Source organism: Bombina bombina, chromosome 10, assembly GCF_027579735.1.
Source record: "Bombina bombina isolate aBomBom1 chromosome 10, aBomBom1.pri, whole genome shotgun sequence".
Lineage (NCBI taxonomy): Eukaryota > Metazoa > Chordata > Amphibia > Anura > Bombinatoridae > Bombina > Bombina bombina.
The window spans coordinates 33,152,682-33,177,024 of NC_069508.1; the positions used below are offsets into that span (position 1 = coordinate 33,152,682).

At 39.1% G+C, this 24,343-nt stretch overlaps 1 protein-coding gene across 1 annotated transcript in view; it reads right to left on the reverse strand.

Moving 5' to 3' along the window:
* Positions 1 to 24,343, reverse strand: part of LOC128640685 (ADAMTS-like protein 2) — a 55,658-nt gene that overhangs the window by 17,265 nt on the left and 14,050 nt on the right. The window contains exons 8-13 of the mRNA XM_053693115.1: positions 22,571 to 22,823; positions 20,683 to 20,774; positions 20,447 to 20,573; positions 20,129 to 20,342; positions 19,839 to 19,994; positions 14,095 to 14,265 (exon numbers count right to left, since the gene is read on the reverse strand). Coding sequence (XP_053549090.1) covers positions 14,095 to 14,265; positions 19,839 to 19,994; positions 20,129 to 20,342; positions 20,447 to 20,573; positions 20,683 to 20,774; positions 22,571 to 22,823 — 1,013 coding nt within the window. The remainder of the gene's footprint in view (positions 1 to 14,094; positions 14,266 to 19,838; positions 19,995 to 20,128; positions 20,343 to 20,446; positions 20,574 to 20,682; positions 20,775 to 22,570; positions 22,824 to 24,343) is intronic.

Genomic DNA, 24,343 nt, shown 5'->3' on the forward strand with positions numbered 1-24,343 from the left:
TACATAAACGAATGTTGATACGAACGAATATTCTTAAAAATTCTATTTTCGAATGTTATTTACAGTTTTTTTTGAATATCCCTTTCGAATTTGAATGTCACTTTTACATTTATAAGACACAGTTGTAGAATAGAAATACTATTTCGAATTTGAATGTGACATTCAAATTCGAATGTGACATTTGAATTTGAATGTAACATTCAAATTCGAATATTACATTTATAAAACACAGTATTAGACTAGAAATACTATTTTGAATTTGAATGTGACATTTGAATTCAAATGTAGCATTCAAATTCGAATATTACATTTATAAAACACAGTTGTAGACTAGAAAAACTATTTCAAATTCAAATGTTACATTCAAATTCAAATGTCACATTCAAATTCGAATATAACATTTCAAAATTGAATGTAATATAAAACACATAGCTAAACATTCTATTATTCAAAATTAATATTTTCGAATGTTATTGAAAAATTCAAAAACGAAAATTCAAAAATAGAAATTTGATTTGAATGAATGTATTAAAATTTGTTTTAAATTTAGAATTTTTAGAAACATTCGCCCATTCCAATTATTAATTAGTACTGTACATAGTATAACCTTATGCATATCCCAGGCATTAATTAGTACTGTACATAGTATAACCTTATGCTTACCCCAGGTATTAATTAGAACTGTACATAGTATAGCCTTATGCTTATCTCAGGTAATTATTAGTACTGTACATAGTATAGCCTTATGCTTATCCCAGGTATTAATTAGTACTGTACATAGTATAGCCTTATGCTTATCCCAGGCATTAACTAGTACTGTACATGGTATGGCCTTATGCTTATCCCAGGAATTAATTATTACTGTACATAGTATAGCCTTAGGCTTATCCCAGGCATTAATTAATACTGTACATAGCATAGCCTTATGCTTATCCCAGGTATTAATTAGTACTGTACATAGTATAGCCTTATGCTTATCCCAGGCATTAATTATTACTGTACATAGTATAGCCTTAGGCTTATCCCAGGCATTAATTAATACTGTATATAGCATAGCCTTATGCTTATCCCAGGTATTAATTAGTACTGTACATAGTATAGCCTTATGCTTATCCCAGGCATTAATTCTGTACATAGAATAACCTTATGCTTATCCCAGGCATTAATTAGTACTGTACATAGTATAGCCTTATGCTTATCCCATGTATTAATTATTACTGTACATACTATAACCTTATACTTATCCCAGGCATTAATTAGTACTGTACATGGTATAGCCGTATGCTTATCCCAAGCATTAATTAGTACATACTATAGCCTTATGCTTATCCCAGACATTAATTAGTACATACTATAGCCTTATGCTTATCCCAGGCATTAATTAGTACATACTATAACAATATGCTTATCCCAGGCATTAATACTGTACATAGTATAACCTTATGTTTATCCCAGCCATTGATTAGTACTGTACATAGTATAACATTATGCTTATCCCAGGCATTAATTAGTACTGTACATACTATAGCCTTATGCTTATCCCAGGCATTAATTAGTACTGTACATAGTATAACCTTTTGCTTATCCCAGGCATTAATTAATATTGTACATAGTATAGCCTTATGCTTATCCCAGGTATTAATTAGTACTGTACATAGTATAACCTTTTGCTTATCCCAGGCATTAATTAGCACTGTACATAGTATAGCCTAATGCTTATCCCAGGCATTAATTAGTACATACTATAGCCTTATGCTTATCCCATACATTAATTAGTACTGTACATAGTATAGCCTTATGCTTATCCCAGGTATTAATTAGTACTGTACATAGTATAGCCTTATGCTTATCCCAGGCATTAATTCTGTACATAGAATAACCTTATGCTTATCCAGGCATTAATTAGTACTGTACATAGTATAGCCTTATGCTTATCCCATGTATTAATTATTACTGTACATACTATAACCTTATACTTATCCCAGGCATTAATTAGTACTGTACATGGTATAGCCGTATGCTTATCCCAAGCATTAATTAGTACATACTATAGCCTTATGCTTATCCCAGACATTAATTAGTACATACTATAGCCTTATGCTTATCCCAGGCATTAATTAGTACATACTATAACAATATGCTTATCCCAGGCATTAATACTGTACATAGTATAACCTTATGTTTATCCCAGCCATTGATTAGTACTGTACATAGTATAACATTATGCTTATCCCAGGCATTAATTAGTACTGTACATACTATAGCCTTATGCTTATCCCAGGCATTAATTAGTACTGTACATAGTATAACCTTTTGCTTATCCCAGGCATTAATTAATATTGTACATAGTATAGCCTTATGCTTATCCCAGGTATTAATTAGTACTGTACATAGTATAACCTTTTGCTTATCCCAGGCATTAATTAGCACTGTACATAGTATAGCCTAATGCTTATCCCAGGCATTAATTAGTACATACTATAGCCTTATGCTTATCCCATACATTAATTAGTACTGTACATAGTATAGCCTTATGCTTATCCCAGGTATTAATTAGTACTGTACATAGTATAGCCTTATGCTTATCCCAGGCATTAATTCTGTACATAGAATAACCTTATGCTTATCCCAGGCATTAATTAGTACTGTACATAGTATAGCCTTATGCTTATCCCATGTATTAATTATTACTGTACATACTAAAACCTTATACTTATCCCAGGCATTAATTAGTACTGTACATGGTATAGCCGTATGCTTATCCCAAGCATTAATTAGTACATACTATAGCCTTATGCTTATCCCAGACATTAATTAGTACATACTATAGCCTTATGCTTATCCCAGGCATTAATTAGTACATACTATAACAATATGCTTATCCCAGGCATTAATACTGTACATAGTATAACCTTATGTTTATCCCAGCCATTGATTAGTACTGTACATAGTATAACATTATGCTTATCCCAGGCATTAATTAGTACTGTACATACTATAGCCTTATGCTTATCCCAGGCATTAATTAGTACTGTACATAGTATAACCTTTTGCTTATCCCAGGCATTAATTAATATTGTACATAGTATAGCCTTATGCTTATCCCAGGTATTAATTAGTACTGTACATAGTATAACCTTTTGCTTATCCCAGGCATTAATTAGCACTGTACATAGTATAGCCTAATGCTTATCCCAGGCATTAATTAGTACATACTATAGCCTTATGCTTATCCCATACATTAATTAGTACTGTACATAGTATAGCCTTATGCTTATCCCAGGTATTAATTAGTACTGTACATAAGATAACCTTATGATTATCCCAGGCATTAATTAGTCCTGTACGTAGTATAGCCTTATGCTAATCCCAGGCATTAATTAGTACATTGTATAGCCTTATGCTTATCCCAGGTATTTGTAAAGTCTCCCACAGTGTTTATTTTTACCACCTCTAATGGAAGTGTGTTCCATGAATCAACCACTTTTTTTGTAAACAAATGTTGACCCCTTGTTCTGCTGTTGCTCTTTTTTGATAACAAATACTTTTCCTTCAGCTTTATTTAGTCCCATAATATACTTTTAAGGTTTCTATCACCTTTCTCCCTTCCCTCCTCTAGGCTATACATATTTAGGTTATAAAGTCTGTTTGTAAATTTTATTTTTTAAAACCATTTTAGCAGCCTCCTTTGAACAGATTCATGTTTATTTATATCCTTCTGCAGATATGGCCTCCAGACCAGTACGCAATACTCAAGATGAGGACTAACTAGTGATTTGTAAGATAGCATATTATTATTATTATTATCATTTATTTGTATAGCGTCGCCAAATTCCGTAGCGCTGGGTACAGCGATAGGGGTATACAATGACAAGGATTTGTGATAAAATACAAAACATGACAAAACAAATCTAGTACAGGAGGAAGAGGGCCCTGCTCCAGAGAGCTCACAGTCTATAGGTTTAGGGTGCAGAGACATAAGGTTGGGGGTAGCTTGTCACATCAGTTGTAGTTGCAGCAGTGAGTCAGGCAGTTCATGTATTAGTTTGGTTAGGATGAGGGATAGAGGAGAGATGGTAAGCCTCTCTGAATAGGTGGGTTTTCAAGGAGCGTCTGAAGCTATACAAGGTCGGTGACAGTCTTATGGAGCGGGGTAGAGAGTTCCAGAGGACAAGAGCAGCACGTGCGAAGTCTTGGATACGGGAGTGGTACGTAGCGATAACAGAAGTGAAGAGACGTAGGTCAAAGGTTGATCGAAGAGGATGAGATGGGGAATATTTCACGGATAGAGAGGAAATATAGTTGGGAGTTAGACTGTTGAGTGCTTTGTAAGTTAGGGTTAATACTTTAAATTGTATTCTGGAGTGTATGGGGAGCCAGTGTAGAGACTGGCAGAGCGGAGCAGCTGATGTAGATCGGCGACTTAGGTGGATGAGTCTAGCAGAAGCATTCATAATAGATTGGAGGGAGGAGAGGCGGTGTTTTGGAAAGCCATTTAGAAGTAGATTGCAATAATCAATGTGTGACAAATTGAGGGAATGAATAAGTATTTTTGTAGTTTTTTGAGTAAAGAATGGACGAATTCTGGAAATGTTGCGTAGGATTTGGTAAGCACTTGTATATGTGGGTTAAATGTGAGTTCTGAGTCAAGTGTAACCCCAAGACAGCGGACCTGGGGTGAGGTGTTGAGAATAAAGTCTCCAACCATCAGAGAAATGTCAGGTGTTGGATGTCTCGAAAAGGGGGGGAATAAGAAACAGCTCAGTTTTGGACAGATTGAGTTGGAGGTAGTGTGAAGACATCCAAGAGGACATTGCAGAGAGGCAGTTGGAAATCTGGTTAAATAAAGAGTGAGAGATATCAGGAGAGGAAAGATAGATTTGGGTATCATTAGCATATAAGTGGCACTGGAATCCAAAGAGGCTATAAGTTTTCCAAGGTAAGATGTATAGAGAGAGAAAAGCAAGGGACCCAAGACAGAGCCTTGCGGTGCTCCAACTGAGAGAGGCATAGGATCGCAAGATATGTTGTTAAAGGAAACTGAAAACGAGCATTTTGAGAGATATGAGGCAAACCAGGAGAGGGCTGTGACTCGGGTGCCAAATTAATGTAGTATTTTTATTAGGAGAGGATGGTCAACTGTGTTAAAAGCAGCGGACAGGTCAAGAAGAATTAGTATGGAGTAGTGGAATTTTGCTTTAGCTGATAAAAGGTAATTTGTTACTTTAGTAAGAGCGGTTTCTGTTGAGTGTTTAGGACGGAAACCAGATTGCAGTGGATCAAGTAAGGAGTTAGCTGTGAGAAATTGAGTTAGCCGATTATAGACCAGTCGTTCCAATAATTTTGAAGCAAAGAGAAGTAAAGAGACCGGTCGATAGTTAGAAGGAGTGGAGGGGTCAAGTTAGGGCTTTTTTAGGATTGGTATGATTGACGCATGCTTGAAGGTATCAGGAAATGTGCCAGCGGTGAGAGATTGGTTAGGGTAATAGCTAGTGAAGCAGAGAGAGAGGGAAGTGAAGGAATAGGGTCAAGTGGGCAGGTTGTGAGATGAGCCAAGGATAGGAGTACAGAGACTTCTTCCTCTGCTACAGGAGGGAAGTAGCATATTTTTTTGTTAATAGAAGGGGTGGGTAGGATTGCTGGGTTTGAGGGGTGTGAGGTGCAGATATCTTTTCTAATGGTGTCAATTTTAATTTTGAAGTGATCAGCAATAATTTGAGCAGTGAGGTTAATAGTGGGCGGGGGGGCAGGTGGACGTAGAAAGGAGTTAAAGGTTGAGAACAGCTTTCTGGGTTTGGATGCGTGAGATGATACAAGGGATGAGAAATAGACTTGTTTGGCCAGGCTGAGCGCAGAGTTGTAGTAAATTGGAAATGGCACAGAGATTAGTGTAGACTAGGTCAATGGAGTTGCCTTCACAGTGGTTTGGAGATGTTGTCCACTGGGACAGGCCAAAAGAGGTGGTAAGGGATAGAAGTTTAGAGGCAGTAGGCATGTTAGGATTATCAACGGGTATGTTGAAGTCCCCTAAGATGAGAGAAGGGACATTACAACAGAGAAAATGTGAAAGCCAGGCTTCAAAAGTGGTCCAGAAATTGTGATGCTGGGCCAGGGGTCCGACAGATAACTGCAACACGAAGAGCTACAGGGGAGAAGAGGCGGATAGCATGAACTTCAAAAGATGAGAAGGAAAGAGTGGGGGGTGAAGAAATGCAGTGAAGGTACTGTGTGGAGACAGGAGTAACCTTACAATTTATTCTGCTAATATCTTTTCATATACAGCCAATAATTAACTACTGCACTACTACATTGTTTTCCAAATTTCAAATGATCTGAAATAATAATACTTCCCAAATCCTGTTCATATGTTATAACATTCAGCAAAGCAGGGCTTGACAAACTTAGATGCCAGGAAGCCACTGACTCCTTAAAAATGTATATTTAAAATGTCTCCAATGCAGTGATTATCAGCATGAGAATCCAAAGACCCTGGGGTGTCACAGTATTTTAGCTGAAGGTGCTACACATAATCAGCATTGATTCCTTGTATTCCTTGTATCCTTTGTTGAGTATAAAGACTTGTATTTATTGGGTATGTATTTTCATTAAAAACAAATAATTTTAAAAATCCAAATGTCTATCTCTCTCTCTCTCTCTATCTATCTATCTATCTATCTATCTATCTATCTATCTATCTATCTATCTATAACATCGCTATATCTATCTATCACATCTCTATATCTATCTATCTACAGTATATACACACACATACATTTATACATACTCAACAGGCATCATAGGTTTATGACATATGATAAATTGTTAAATTGAACACTATTTTCTTTCTCATGTTTATGTTTAAACATAGGTACAATCAAAAGATGATTCTGCATGTGAATATTGTGAATATGATTTAATGTAATTAAATATACTAACATTATGTAAAGTTGTACAAAGACGTTAATTAGTAGATATGGCAGCACAGTACACTCAGCGAATAGAAAACAATAGGGTTGATATTAACAGTTGTTCATTTCAGTCACTAATGGTTAGGTCTCTAATTACTAGGAAGGTTGATGATTTCAGTAATGATGATAATAGGTTAAACAATTTCACATTCTAGTATGACATCTGCCTGTCAGTCACAAATAAATGACTTCTCGGACCCATATATATCTCTCAGGGCCTGCTGGTCTAAAGGTCTCTGGGCTGGCGAGATTATTAACAAACGCTCACCAGTACTTCTATTTCCCTGGTGGAACGATCTAAAGCCACTTTTTACCCTGAAAACAGGGTGTCTGGCTAATGGGAGTACACTGCATTTTCGTATGTTGTGTGCACAATAAAATTCATATTTTAAAAATCTTACAAAACGAATAATTAAACCTATCACTCAAAAATATTCTAAAAAAAATGGTATTGTTAAGGTCCATCAAAAATCTCAACAAAATTATTCCCCAAAAATCATGTTTTATCAAAAATGTAAAATTTGTATGTAAATTATTCAGGAATAAATCTATCAAATATGCACAGTGTAAAGCGTAATGAAAGTACAATGAATGTGCAAAACTCACATAGAAATTTGTACTTTTAATTAAAAAATATAAAACATAATTCTTGTTTCTTCGTAAAATGGGCTGAACATTGGCGTTCCATGGGCGTATATGATATTGTCTCTCTAATCCCAGCGTAATTCTGTAAAGATTTTCGCACTTCAGGTTAAATCACCCAAAATACTTATAATCTAATAGAAAAACACATACATCCGAAAATATGGGCAATTGAAGATGCAGCATAATGTGATTTATAGTGACTGAGGGATTTCATTTTTAAAGATGTCTATGAGGAAAGGAAGTTAAAGCGGCTTCGCTATCCAACCTCCAGATGATAGTGCGCCTGAGTCCTTATCTCGTGTGCTAAAATGTTTCTTTCAAATAATACTAATATGTTTGTGTTCCACTTGTAATCTAGGCCAATATATATTAACCATAGACTTGTAAATACCAGAGCAAAAAACGCACACGGTATGGTTGCGCTTGTGCTGTTTATACTCAATACTGCATTATTACACTCCATTTGTAATCAGGCCTACAGACTTTATAGTCAGAATAGCATTTTTAATTTTAAACAACACAGTCATTGGGGCCTATTTATCATATGTCTGTCGGAACTGATCCGACACTGTGGATCAGGGTCCCGATCCGATATGCAGCGTCGCCTGCAAAAGCCGGCTACGCCAAAATTTTCATTGGTTTGGTATCACATATACGGCGTAACCTAGAAGTTATGCTTGTATATTTCACCCTTCGGCCGTAGTTTTTTGGCCCATAGAATTATATACCAAACCCGTGCAGTTTGGTATCCAATATACAGCGTAAGGACTTACGTGGTGAAAATGGGGAAATCTTACTCCATTTTCACCTCGCCACAAAATGTAGCAAGACTTACGCTGAGTATTGGAGCCACGTAACTCCCTAAACTGCCGGCAAAATAAAACCTAACACCTAACGCATGCGCAATGTCTATCTACCTGTCAACCGCAATCCCCCACCGCAATCCCTAATAAAGTGTTTAACCCCTAAACCACCGCTCCTGGACCCGCCGCCACCTATATTATATGTATTACCCCCTAATCTGACCCCCCTACACCGCCGCCACCTATATTATATGTATTACCCCCTAATCTGACCCCCCTACACCGCCGCCACCTATATTAACTATATTAACCCCTAATCTGAGCCCCCTACCCCGCTGCCACCTATATTAACTATATTAACCCCTAATCTGAGCCCCCTACCCCGCGCGCCACCTATATTAACCCCTAATCTGAGCCCCCTACACCGCTGCCACCTATTTTAAATATATTAACCCCTAATCTAATCCCCCTACACCGCCGCCACCTATTTTAAATATATTAACCCCTAATATGATCCCCCTACACCGCCGCCACCTATTTTAAATATATTAACCCCTAATCTGAGCCCCCTATACCGCTGCCACCTATTTTAAATATATTACCCCCTAATATGATCCCCCTACACCGCCGCCACCTATTTTAAATATATTAACCCCTAAACCTAAGTCTAACCCTAACACCCCCTAACTTAATTAATATTGAAATAAATCTAAATAATATTAATATTATTAACTAAATTATTCCTATTTAAAACTAAATACTTACCTATAAAATAAACCCTAAAATAGCTACAATATAATTATTAATTACATTGTAGCTAGCCTAGGGTTTATATTTATTTTACAGGTAACTTTGTATTTATTTTAACCAGGTACAATAGCTATTAAATAGTTAATAACTATTTAATAGCTACTTAGTTAAAATAATTACAAAATTACCTGTAAAATAAATCCTAACCTAAGTTACAAATACACCTAACACTACACTATCAATAAATTAATTAAATAAACTACAATTATCTAAACTAAAATACAATTAAATAAACTAAACTATAGTACAAATAAAACAAACACTAAATTACAAAAAATAAAAAAAGATTACAAGAATTTTAAGATAATTACACCGCTCGTACTCGATCGGGTCGATTTACGGAGATTCCTGTCCGACTCATCAGAGCAGGCGGACAGGGTTATGGAGCGGCGGTTTTACTGAGCTTGATAAATGGGCCCCTAAATGACAAACAGTAATTTCATGTATGACAATTAGATCCTGAATGCTCCATGAGAGGCAGATTTGCGTTTAGAGCTTCATGACCAAAACTACTGTTGCTACATAGTACTCCAAGCATGTGCAAGCTCCTAAGCCTACCTAGACATGCTCCTCAACAAAAGATACCAAGAGAACAAAGTAAATTTGATGATAAAAGTACACTGTAATTTTGTATTGTATGCTCTGAATCATGGGGAATAAATCATGAGTTCATGAGTTTCATATCCCTTTAATATCAACTTGTTTTCTTATGTTGCCTGTTATTTCTGCTATGCTCAGCATTTCCATAAATTCCATAAATATGTATTTGACAAATTAACAAATGTCCTGGAATCTAGAATGACAAATCAACATTAAGGTACATTTAAAGCCACATAGAACCCAACATTTTTCTTTCATGATTGAGATAGAACAGACAATTTTATTCAACTTTCCTGTTTATGATCTGATTTGCTTCATTCTCTTGGTATCCTTTGTTGAAAAGCTAGCTGAACAACTCAGGCGAGCCAATGACAAAAGGCATATATGTGGCATATATATCAGCAGCTAGCCCCCAGTATTGCATTGCAGCTCCTGAGCCTACCTAGGTATGCTTTTTAACAAAGGATACCAAGAGAATGAAGCACATTAGATAGTAGAAGTTTATCGGAAAGTTGTTTAAAATTGTATGTTCTATCTAAATCATGAACGTTTAAACCTCACTTAACTGCCCTTTAAGATTAGTTGGGTTCTCCTGTTATACTCCCATAACAATCTACATGCTTCCTCTCTTTATGACATTAATCTGACATTCCAGACATCCTGAACTACCATAACTCTTGGTTTTCATTCATCAGACCTTCTGTGGACCACAGTTATGGAAATATACTGATGCAACCTCTAATACCAATGACTAGAGTATCATACCATGTTTGTGAATTCCTACCCCATTGTCATTTTCTCTAAACTTTGCCCTATCTGTCAAGGGACTTTTTTAAAAAAAAATTACTACCCCAAAAGTCATGAAATGTTTCAACGCTTATACATTGTCTATTTATTCTTTTGTATCCAACTATTATGGAACTTTTCCAGAAATTGTGGTCTTGTTTCCTTTTACATCAACATTCAATATACTGTCAAATAACTGTATACACCAAGTGGAATATGGAGCAATGTATTTGATGTTTCCTCTAAAAATCATAGGGCATCCATTCATACATTGGCAGAAAAGTCTAGGAACAACTGAAAACAAAAGACTAGATTACGATCTCTTAGAAGAAAGTTTTTTGATTAGGTTTATAAAGTTCAATAAGTGTTTTTAAGAAGCAATTCCACTCTATAAGAAATGTGTCTTTTATAATGGACAGTCTTCAAAATCTCTTCATTGAGAACCCTCTTCTACAGTATTCCAATCCATTTGAAAAAAAAACCGCCATAATCTTATAAAACTATAATCGTAGCTTGATTTTTTGATATATCTTATTCAATACATTTCACATCTTGAAAACTAATTTTGTTCTCTTATGCTCTGCATATCTTGGCTTTCTGTCAATCAACCCATATTCAATTTATAATTTTAACAATTATTTCCTAGATTCAGAAAAAAAAATTAAACTATTGAATACAACACAATTTTGAAACTATAAAACACAGAACCAAAATGCATTCCATAAATGATGTGGACGTTATAAATAAATAATAAAAATATCAATTAAAAATTAACACAAATTGAAAAATGTAATTGCCCACATGCCATGAATTGAGCTTTTACATTATTAAAAAATTGTAAAAACAAAAAGGCATCTATCAATACTTATGAGTAAATATTTGCATGACATTCTCCTTTCCCATTGGCTGCTTATTCTGCTTCTGTATAGCCCTGAGAAAAGCTTCAAGAACTTCTGTGACATACATTTTGTGTTTACCCAAACACATGTATTGTGAATTCATTAAAATGCTTGCAGTAAGAAAGCCAAAAAAATGCAGGATAGAAATCTAAATCATGATTCCTCCAAGCAGTTGCTATTCTTCTCTGTCTTAGGGCTTTTAGGTCAGCTCTGTTCTTGAGCTGCCATACTTCTTTGTTTAGGACTGCTATATTTATCTCTCCTTGGGCTGCAATTTATCTCTCTAAAGGGCTGCCATACTTCTATGTCTAGGGCTGTCATTCATCTCTGTCTAGGGCTGCCATACGTTTTTGGCTAGAACCGCTAGTCATCCCTGTTTAGGGCTGCCATACTTATTTGTCCAGGGCTCTCATACTTCTTTATCTAGGGCTGCCATACATCTCTGTCCATGGACTGCCATAATCCCTTTTCTATGGCCACCATTCTTTTCTGTCTAGGGCCTGCCATACTTATTTGTCTCGGACTGTAATTAATCTCTGTCTAGGGCTGTCATACTTCTTTATCTAGGGCCACCATTCATCTCTGTTTAGGGCTTCCATACTTCTTTGTCTAGGGCTGTTCTTTATCTCTGTCCAGGGCTGCCATACTCATTTGTCCAGGGCTGCCATACTTCTTTGTCTAGGGATGCTATTCATCTCTGTCCTTGTACTGCCATACTCCTTTTTCTATTGTCACCATTCTTCTCTATGTAGGGCTGCCATATGTCTTTGGCTAGGGCTGTCATTCATCTCTGTTTAGGGCTGCCATACTTCTTTGTCCAGGGTTACCATTCATATCTGTCCTTGGGCTGCCATACTTCTTTGTCTATGCCCTCCATTCTTTGTCTAGGGCTTCCGCACTTCTCTGTCCTACGGCTTCCATGCATCTTTCTCTAAGGACCACCGTTCCGTTTTGTCTAGTGCTGCCATATTTCTCTGTCTCTGTCTTCTCTGTCTCAGGCCACTGTTAATCTTTGTCCTATGGCTTTCATTCTTCTAAGTCTTAGGTTTTCTCGTCTTTATATTTGGGCTATTATTCTTCTCTGTCTAGGGTCATTATTCTTCTTTGTCATAGAACCACAATTCTTTGTCTAGGTCTGCTGCACTTCTTTGTCCTAAGTCCTCCATTCATCTATCTCCAAGGACCACCATTCTTTTTTGTCTAGTGCTGCCAACCTCTCTGTCTTCTCTGTCTCAGGCCACTGTCCATCTTTGTCCTAGGGATGCCATTCTTCTAAGTCTTAGGGTTTATGGTCTTCTTTATATTCTACTATTCTGCTCTGCCTAGCGTCATTATTCTTCTTTGTCATAGAACCACCATTCTTTTGGGGATGCCAAATTTCTCTGTCCTAAGATCACACTTTTTCTCCATCTATGGCCACCATTCATCTCTGCCTAGGGCTACCATTTAGTTGCTCTACTCTGCTAGTCGCATTACCAAGGAGAACAGAACTTCCCATCTGGAGGAATATTTGTGAGCCCATGGCTGCTAGAAAGGACAGATGGACACCTCCTGCATATAAAGAGGCAGAGACGTTCATGAGAAATACCCGTGTCTATTCAGATTCCAAATGCATCATGCCTTGTAAAATCAGGCAACAGGCAAATCATGTGGTCTAAATATAAGAAATTGAACCTTGAAGCTATCAGATGTTTTCCATATCTCTTTTGTGAGGATTATAATGAAGAAAGATAATTCCTCCAAGTCAGCTCATCATAAACCAACATCTGTGGAGAGTTAACAAGAATTTAAACCACAGTCCATCTGGGATATACCCAAAGAAGTGCAATAAAAAGATTAACAATATGATGCAACCAAAGTTCTCTATATTACGGACAAAAGAAATTACTGTTAAATACAACCTGTTTAATGGACATATTTATTTTTTAATCCAATGATGTGCTGAAGGGCTTTATATAACTTAACTGTGAATAACAAAATATGTTTTATTATATACGGGTACAAATCCTCAAATCCGGAATTCCAAAATCCAAACTTATTCTGAAATTCAAATGCTTAAATTAATATTTAAATTTTTTTTTTTTTTATCAAAAATAACTATTGTTTCCACGCCAGTAAGTAACAATCTTCTCTGCCTGTGTCTTTGGTCTTGATGTTGTGTCTAAAATGCAAATAATAGTCTATATTTATTTAAAACAACAAATGTTACCTTTCTGATTACAGTACTGTACTATCTTTCTAAGGGAACTATATTTATAAGTGTTAAATATATAAAACTACCTTTAGGTTACATGTATAAGCTGTAATATAACATGTAAATATTGCCTAAATTACATTAGATATTAATGTTTACACTTGGTCCCATCCCCTCTCCAAATTGTCCCATTTTACAGATGCAAATATTCAAAAATTCAAACCTTTTCGGATCCCAAGCAAATTGGATAAAACGGTTTTCTAACTGTCGTGCTAATAGATCTGATACAATACAACTCCGTAACATTTGTCTAGCAATAGTTTTTGACCATGAGAGACAGATCACAAATTATAACTTTGGTAATTTTCATGTCATTAAATCAGTCCTACCTGTCCCCACTCTTGTGGTACCCAGTGTGGGGCACAGTGCATTTCCCCACAAGGCTGTATGGCAATAGGTTTACTGTCTGCATCACACTGGGCATCTGGAATAGTCTTCCCTTCTTTGTTGCGGCAAACCACATAGCGTTTCATGTGCCCTTCGCTACATGGGCCTGAGCACTGTAAGGAATAATATGTAACAGTTACTCAAACACACACTGTCCTCTGTCAGTCTAAAGAAGAATTGTGCTTAAAGGGACATTAAACACTTTGAGATTGAAATATATAACATTTTGATTATATGTAGTTAGGAAAAACTATTTTGTAATATATGTTCATTGTTTATTTTGCACCCTTTCCATGTAATTTAATTCTTAAAACAATTCTGTTTAAAAGTGGAAGTGCAGACTACAGACTACATTACAGACTATTATAACAAAATAAATATTATATTAAAAATCTTTCCTGTTTTAGATACGTAATTAACAAACAGTCCCAAAATCCTTATAGATACCATGGGCAAGATTTATTACGAAGTGAATGCCACAATCGGCTGCAGGCTCGCTCATTTGAGCTTGCAACTGATATTTATAAAGCAGCACTGCTTAAAGTGAAGGTAAACTTTGATGAATGAAACCCCGTTTTAAAAATACTATTAAAAACAGGGGCGCTTTCGTTCATCAAAGTTTACAAAGCAGCAGTTTTGATTAAACACTTACCTCTCTTCTTTGCACAGCCAGAGCAGCTTCCCCCACCCGGAGATCCTCTCTTCACACGTCATCAGTGACTAACCTGACTTCCTTCCCCCCAGGGTAGTCATTGCCTGAGGCCATGCCGTGATTGGAGGAGGCCGGATCTCCAGGTGGGGCAAGATGCTCTGGCTGTGAAAAAAACAAAGGTAAGTTTTTAATCTAAACGGCTGCCTTCTATACTTTGATGAATGAAAGTGCCCCTGTTTTTAATAGTATTTAAAAAAAAGGGCTTTCATTCATCAAAGTTTACCTTCACTTTAATAAACTCTCTGCCAAACTGGAGTTGGTGGATGAAAATCACCCCAGATTCATTTGACCAGGGTGATTGACAAGCCCTACTCTCACGCAATTGGATGCATGAGGGTAGGGGGAGTGGCACTGCACAAGTGTTCCCTTGTGCAATGATAAATATGGGGAACATATCCGCCCTACAATTTGTGATGAAGCGCGGACAGGTTAAAAACTTGTGAATCATGTCCGCTAGCAAATTGATAAATCTTGCCCCATTTGTGGTAATGGATATAACCAGTGCACTCATCTGATGTAAGACCTGGACAGAGTCTGTAAATCACGTAATGTGAGCTCTCCAATATAATGCATGTCACATCTTTATATACTGACTCCTTATACAGGTCTTACATCAGATGAGTGGATTGGTTCTATCGATTGCCACATATGTTATCTATAAGGGTTTTGGGACTGTATGTTCCAGGATGGAAGTTCAGTGCTAGAGTAGGACATTGTGTTTGTCTTTATGTGCTTGTATATAAATTCAGGCAAATGAGTCCATCTTTCTTGCGTCTGCCTTCGTTACAAAGATTAGAATAGATCCCAGTGACGTGCAGTGAGGTCAGAGGCAGGTGAGGCACTGGCTAGGATATGCCTTCATTCTTTAGATATCCTTTGTTGAAGAAATAGCAATGTACATGGGTGAGCCAATCACATGAGGTATCTATTGTGCAGCCACCAATCAGCAGCTACTGAGCATATTTAGATATGATTTTCAACAAAGGATATCAAGAGAATGAAGGAAATTAGATATTAGATGTAAATTGGACAGAGGGGGTGGGAGAGACAGGGAGAGAGAGATAGAGAGACAGAGGGGAGAGAGAGACACAAATAGAGACAGAGGGGAGAGAGACAGAGAAAGAGACCATGGGGGAGAACGAGACATGTAAGGAGAGAGACAGAGGGGGTGGGAGAGACAGGGAGAGAGAGATGGATAGAGAGAGATAGAGGGGGAGAGGGAGAGAGATAGAGATAGACAGGGGAGAGAGAGACAGAGACAGAGGGGGAGGGAGAAAGGGAGAGACAGAGGGGGAGGGAGAAAGGGAGAGACAGAGGGGGAGGGAGAGAGGGAGAGACAGAGGGGGAGGGAGAGAGAGAGACAGACAGAGGGGAGAGAGAGAGAGACAGACAGAGGGGAGAGAGAAGACAGAGGGGGGAGAGAGAGAGAGGAGACAGAGGGGGGAGAGGGGGAGAGAGAGGGGAGAGAGAGAGACAGAGGGGAGAGAGAGAGAGACAGAGGGGAGAGAGAGACAGAGGGGAGAGAGAGACAGAGGGGAGAGAGAGACAGAGGGGAGAGAGAGAGAGAGACAGAGGGGAGAGAGAGAGACAGACAGAGGGGAGAGAGAGGGGAGAGAGAGAGACAGAGGGGAGAGAGAGATAGAGAGAGAGACACAGATGGGAGAGAGACAGAGGGGAGAGAGACAGAGGGGAGAGAGAGACAGACAGAGGGGAGAGAGAGAGAGAGAGACAGAGGGGAGAGAGAGAGAGACAGAGGGGAGAGAGAGAGAGACAGAGGGGAGAGAGAGAGAGAGACAGAGGGGAGAGAGAGAGAGACAGAGGAGAGAGAGAGAGAGAGAGAGACAGAGGGGAGAGAGAGACAGAAGGGAGAGAGAGAGAGAGAGAGAGAGAGACAGAGGGGAGAGAGAGAGAGAGAGAGACAGAGGGGGGAGAGAGAGAGAGAGAGGGGGGGGGGAGAGAGAGAGAGAGAGAGAGAGACAGAGGGGAGAGAGAGACAGAGGGGAGAGAGAGAGAGAGAGAGAGAGACAGAGGGGAGAGAGAGAGACAGAGGGGAGAGAGAGAGACAGATGGGAGAGAGAGAGAGAGACAGAGGGGAGAGAGAAAGAGGGGAGAGAGAGAGACAGAGGGGGGAGAGAGAGAGACAGAGGGGGGAGAGAGAGAGAGACACAGGGGAGAGAGAGAGAGAGACACAGGGGAGGAGAGAGAGACACGGGGGAGGGGGGAGAGACACAGGGGAGGGGGGAGAGACACAGGGGAGGGGGGAGAGACACAGGGGAGGGGGGAGAGACACAGAGGAGGGGGGAGAGACACAGGGGAGGGGGGGAGAGAGAGAGAGGGGAGAGAGAGAGAGAGACAGAGGGGAGAGAGAGATAGAGAGAGAGACCCAGAGGGGAGAGAGACAGAGGGGAGAGAGAGACAGACAGAGGGGAGAGAGAGAGAGAGACAGAGGGGAGAGAGAGAGAGAGAGGGAGAGAGAGAGAGACAGAGGGGGGAGAGAGAGAGATAGAGGGGGGAAAGAGAGAGACAGAGGGGGGAGAGAGAGAGAGACACAGGGGAGAGAGAGAGAGACACAGGGGAGGAGAGAGAGACACAGGGGAGGGGGGAGAGACACAGGGGAGGGGGGAGAGACACAGGGGAGGGGGGGAGAGACACAGGGGAGGGGGGAGAGACACAGGGGAGGGGGGTAGAGAGACACAGGGGAGGGGGGTAGAGAGAGGGGGAGGGAGAGAGGGGGAGACAGACAGAGGGGGGAGAGAGAGACAGACAGAGGGGAGAGAGAGACAGACAGACAGAGGGGAGAGAGAGAGAGAATACAGAGGGGGGAGAGAGAGAGAGGAGACAGAGGGGGGAGAGAGAGAGAGGAGACAGAGGGGGAGAGAGAGAGGAGACAGAGGGAGGAGAGAGAGGGGAGAGACAGAGGGGAGAGAGAGAGACAGAGGGGAGAGAGAGAGACAGAGGGGAGAGAGAGAGAGAGAGAGAGAGAGAGAGAGAGAGAGAGAGAGAGAGAGAGACAGAGGGAAGAGAGAGAGACAGGGGGGCGAGAGAGACAGAGGGGGGAGAGAGAGACAGAGGGGAGAGAGACAGAGAGGAGAGAGAGAGAGACAGAGGGGGGAGAGAGAGAGACAGAGGGGGAGAGAGAGAGACAGAGGGGGGAGAGAGAGACACAGGGGAGAGAGAGAGAGACACAGGGGAGGGGGGAGAGACACAGGGGAGGAGGGGGAGACAGTATTGTTGTTATGGTGGAATTGAGCAGTTAAGCACAGCAGAGCACAGTACACGACCACAGACACTTAGTTGAGGAAGGCAGCACACAGTGCACACTAGTAGTAGTAGTCACACACATCTAAGTTTAAAGTTATAGTTATCTAACATCACTGACACTCTGACAGTGACACTCACAGTCTCAGAGACAACAGTGAGACTCTCACTCAAGTGTTCATTTTGTTCCACGTTGCCCATATAGCCTCATATTTAATTTATCTATTTTTAATAGGAGGCCCCCATCTTGCTTCACAGAAAGCTATCTCAGTCAAATATGTTGTTTAAAATAAATCTCATATCAGTAACTTCACCACTAGCACTAAGCACGGCAGCTGCACTGCTGCAGCTCTCAGCCTCTAACTTCACTGACCTGAGGCTGACACCGTGACCATCCGTCCATCTCCGACTGACACACTCCATCTGCTCCCGGTTCATCTAGCTGGCAGCTGCCTGCTCCTACCGGCACTTTGGTGACGAGTCGACTAAAAGGCTAGCAAAGCCTTCCTGTGTGACGTAGAGACTGAGAGACTCAGTCACGTGAATCTCACACTGGACCGCCGATTGGCTGAGGGCTCCCGAGGCTCCTTAGAAGCCGCCTCAATAGGGAGAGGTATGGGTCACAATGGAGCCTTAAGCGCCACTGGGTGGCACTGTCTCTGGCCTTACAAAGCCATCTATGTTGCGCAATGGAGGGGAGCTGAACGGCTCACATTCACAGCCTCTCCTTCATTGCGCAATATGGATCGCAATCGCTCGGCTCAACTATTTCTAATAATATGTTCTTGATGGTGGAGTCGGCGTTTGGGGGGGTGGGGGGGCTAGGAGGGTAAGTTGGGGTACAATTTTTTTTTTTGTTTCATAAAACTTCAAGATTTTTATTTTATTAATAAAATTTAATTTAAAAGGTGTAATACACACATAGGACAGGTGAGGCGCTGCCTCACCTGCCTCCTATGACAGCACGTCACTGATAGATCCCATATTTCAGGTAGGGTCTGAGAGAGGTATGGGGGGTCCTGTTTTTTACTAATACGGTATGTGACTTGTCTTTTTTGTACTATTTATATTTGCACTGTTGCTTGTGTTATTAAGCTGTGGCACTGTTACTATATGTTGGCATGCACTGAGTGAACATACTAAGGAATATTTATTCCTAATAAAATAAATTTGATACATATCTCTGAGATCCCTTACTTTTTGGACGGTAGCATTAAAGGACCACTAAATACAGTAGAACTGCATAATTATCAAGTGCATAATAAAAAGACAATGCAACACGGCACTTACTCTGAATTTCAAATAATTTTTTTTCTTCCCATTTTCCGCCCCCCTTTATCATGGGACAGACATCAGCCAATCACAGACTAGTAAACATATACCCTGTTTGCTTGTGCACATGCTCAGTAAGAGCAGGTGCCTCAGAAAGTGTTTATACAAAAAGACTGCGACAAATTTTATAATGAAAGCTAATTGGAAAGTGTCTTAAAACTGTATGCTCTTTCGGAATCATGAATATTTATTTTGACTTTAGTGTCCCTTAAACCTCTGTCTTTTCTTACTTGTTATTTTCTTTGATAAATATCTATAAAAAAAAAAAAACCTTGTTGCCTAATAATATTTAGTAATTGTCCTTGCAAAAGGTAAAACCACATCACTCACATGTTTTTTATCGTTTAGAATTCTACAAATACATCAGTAAATGATTTCACTAACCGGTCCCCATTCGGATGATGTCCAGTGATGGTCACATGGAGGTCCTAAACATGACATTTCGGCAGGTGGCCGCAGAGACTCCTCACATTGATGGGAATCTGAAGAACATCTCGCCTCTCTTCTCTTCACACCCTCAGACCCACAGGCCGCTGAGCACTACAGTATGTTAAAGAGACAAGGGCTTTGTAAGTCGGATACAGTTACTAAGGGACATTACAAGGTGTCAAAAATATCTAGAATGTGCGACCTCAAAAACTTACAAATAAAAATTAAAGTAGGACTAAACATACCTCTGACCACTCTGATGATTCCCATTGAGGTCCACATGACTTGTTCTTACATACTTTTCTTTGGGGTGGTTTTGGGACTTGAGAACCCTCACATTGCTCATCATACACTGAGCTATCTAACCCAGGAGCCAACATCTTCCAACACCGAACGGAGCGCACTTGTACTCCTTGCCCACAAGTCCGAGAGCACTCACTCCAACCACTAGACTCCCACCTCCAAGGGAAGGTAAGCATGTCAGACCAGCATACAGCTCACCATGTGCATCTTAGGGTATCTTTTTAAAATTAAATGATATGTCTCCCATTCTTGAATCTCACCTAGGTGTACATTCTCTTCCTGAACAGAACTCATGGGTAGGCTCTGGTCTTGTCATGGGATCACAATATGATTCATCTACCTCTCTTCCGTCATATCGAATACACAAAGCATAGGTGGAGCTGATTCCTATAGTTCAACAAAAAAAATATCAATAGCGATGTTAGTTAAGTGGTCTAGGCTTGTGGGCAAGTGTGTTGTGGTCCAGCCATCCCCACTTCAATTGTCCACTAATTACCTAAGCTACAGGTCGAGCTACAGGGTGAATAGGATGAGACCTTCCAGCGATACATGTCATCACGGCTTATGTCCTGTCCGGCTACTGAATCACTGCCAAGAGTATACACCAACGTGTTAGGTACCAGCTACAGTGATTACCCAGGAATTCTATTCAATAATAGAGAATAAATATATATATCCAAATAAATGAAGCATAAAGCAATGTCCACAGCACCAATGTAACTTCTTTATTAAATCATATTGTGTATAGTGACAATATGGTTTAATAAAGAAGAAGATACGTTTTTACATTGTTGCTATGGATATTGGTTTTATGTCTGTTTTACATGAACCAACACAGAGAGGAGCTGCCGCAGTACCATATGTTATAGATTTAATAAATTAGACATATTTATAGACTGCTCTTAAAGGGACAGTCTAGTCAAAATTAAACTTTCATTATTCAGATAGGACTTGTAATTTTAATTAACTTTCCAATTTACTTTTATCATCAAATTTGCTTTTTTCTCTTGGTATTCTTAGTTTAAACTAAACCTAGGTAGGCTCATATGCTAATTTCTAAGCCTTTGAGGGCTGCCTCTTATCACAGGCTTTTTAAATCTCTTTTCAACACAAAGTGACAGAAAGTACACGTGGGCTATATAGATAACGCTGTGTTCAGGCACAGGGGGTTATTTAAGATCTAGCACAAAACAATGCTAAATTTAAGACAATAGAAAATAAACAGTCACAGTCATGTGATCAGGGGGCTGGAAGAAGGTTCCTAGATACAAGGTAATCACAGAGGTAAAGAGTATATTAATATAACTGTGTTGGTTGTGCAAAACTGGGGAATGGGTAATAAAGGGATTATCTATCTTTTAAAACAATAACAATTCTATGGTAGACTGTCCCTTTAATAAATACCCATGCTAGGATTGATTAACCAAATACTTGTTGACACAATTTTTATAGGCAAATCAGATTCTAAAACTTTGCATGGCTTACATGGCTTCAAAAGAGAATCATTACATATTGGTAAAAATTGTATTTAACCCTATGAAGTCTTTTGTTATTTTTTTTAGAAATAGTCAACTGAAGATAAAGTTTTGTAGTAATCTGTATTATATGCCCTAATAACCTCTGAATTTCCTTTAAGACAGAGCTGAAACCAAGAGTTTCCCTAGTTTTTAGTGTTTTAGTAAAACTTAAAGGAACAGTAAACTATTTTTAAGTAGATCATTAAATTTTAAGTAACTTTCTGATTAACTTCTATTATCAGATTTGCTTCATTCTCTTGGTATGATTTGTTAAAAGAGCAACAACGCACTACTAGGCGCTAGCTTGATACATGACAAGAGGCATATATATATATATATATATGAAGCCACCAATCAGAAGCTAGCTCCTAGTAGTACTTTGCTGATCCTGAGCCTACATAGATTTGCTTTTCAACAAAGGATACCAAAAGAACAAAGCAAAGTAGCTAATAACAGTTGTTTAAAATTGCCTGCTCTATCTGATTCATGAAAGTTTAATATTGACAATGCTCCCAGTAGTACATTGCTACGCCTTCAACAAAGGATATCAAAAGAAGGAAACAAATTTGATTATGGAAACAAATTGGAAAGTTGTTTAAACTTGTATGCTCTATTGCAAGCATGAAAGAACATTTTTAGGTTCATGTCCCTTTAACTTCTCTCCACTGATATTAACCTTGGACAGTGATTTGTCATTAGACTTATGAATTGGACACTATGAGCCAGGAAGAAAATCTTGCAGATATACAAACATAATGTTGCTATTTTACATAGGGGCTAAATATAGACAAAGATTTCATTTAGTATAGGATTCAAAGGCAAGAGAGACTCTGCAGCCGAATGCGTGATCCGCACATTGTCACGCACCTGTTAGAATCGGGTGAGTGCAGCGGTTGTGTGCCCGGAATATGTCCAAGATGCTCAAGAACAGCTGGCAACATAAGATTATCCCTGAGTTGCTGTGTTTCTTGTGCAGGCTCCATGAATGTAAGACCCCCAGGCCTGGCAACCTGCTCACCAAACAGAGTTTGGCAGAGAGTAGGGTTGCTGTGGTCATCGCAGAGTCTCCATAAATCAGTCTGGAGCAATCCCTGAGGAGCATCCGTGCCAACCACGAGACCTGAAACAGAATAGGATTTGATTTAAGACTTGTCTCAGCACCAAAATATAGATCTATAAAAGACATTAATAATAATAATAATAATAATAACGGTAATTTTATAAAATAACTGCAGTTAATGACATTGAAATAAAGATAATTTACAGCTGACAACAACATACATTGCAGTTTTTGTTTCTCATTCTGTAAGGGTTATTTAATTGATTATAGAATCAGAAAAGAAGGGGTTTCTTTTTGACTGTTATCCCAGTACGCAGCAATCCCACTAAACATTGTATCTAGCTTAGGGTTTATTTTTATTTTACAGGCAAGTTTGTTTTTATTTTAGCTAGGTAGTTAATAACTATTTAATAACTATTCTACCTAGTTAAAATAAATACAAACTTGTCTGTAAAATAAATATAAATCCTAAGCTAGCTACAATGTAACTATTAGTTATATTGTAGCTAGCTTAGGGTTTATTTTATAGGTATTTAGTTTTAAATAGGAATAATGTAGTTAATGATAGTAATTTTATTTAGATTTATTTAAATTATATTTAAGTTAGGGGGTGTTAGGGTTAGACTTAGGTTTAGGGGTTAATAAATTTAATATAGTGGCGGCGACGTTGGGGGTAGCAGATTAGGGGTTAATAAGTGTAGATAGGTTGTGGCGACATTGGGGATGGCAGATTAGGGGTTAATAAATATAATGTAGGTGTCGGCGATGTTGGGGGCAGCAGTGTTGGGGGCAGCAGATTAGGGATTAATAAATATAATGTAGGTGGCGGCGATGTTAGGGGTGGAAAATTAGGGGTTAATATTATTTAACTAGTGTTTGCGAGGTGGGAGTGCGGCGGATTAAGGGTTAATATGTTTATTATAGTGGCGGCGATGTCTGGAGCGGCAGATTAGGGGTTAATAATTTTATTTTATTGTTTGCGATGCGGGAGGGCCTCGGTTTAGGGGTTAATAGGTAGTTTATGGGTATTAGTGTACTTTTTAGCACTTTAGTTATGAGTTTTATGCTACAGCGTTGTAGTGTAAATCTCATAACTACTGACTTTAAAATACGTTACGGTATAGGGTGTACCGCTCACTTTTTGGCCTCCCAGGACAGACTCGTAATACCGGCGCTATGGAAGTCCCATAGAAAAAAGGGTTAACGAAGTTTACGTAAGTCGGTTTGCGGTAAGGCCAAAAAAGTGTGCGGGGGCCCCTAAACCTGCAAGACTCGTAATAGCAGCGGTAGTGAAAAAGCAGCGTTAGGACCTGTTAACGCTGCTTTTTTACCTTACCGCAAAACTCGTAATCTAGCCGAGGGTTTTTTGTGGGCAGTTTAGGTGTTGGGTTTGGTGTTATGAAATGGGGGATCACATGGTGGTATGTAGGGGGGTTGTAAACGTTCACGATCCAGAAAGAACCTGCCATTTTAAAACTTTCCAGGTTGCGTGTACTGTCAAATTTACTTTTTCTCTCTTGTGTCTTGAGAAGAATATAGCAGCTTTCTTATGCTGTACTTTTGATATATTCACCCTTCCC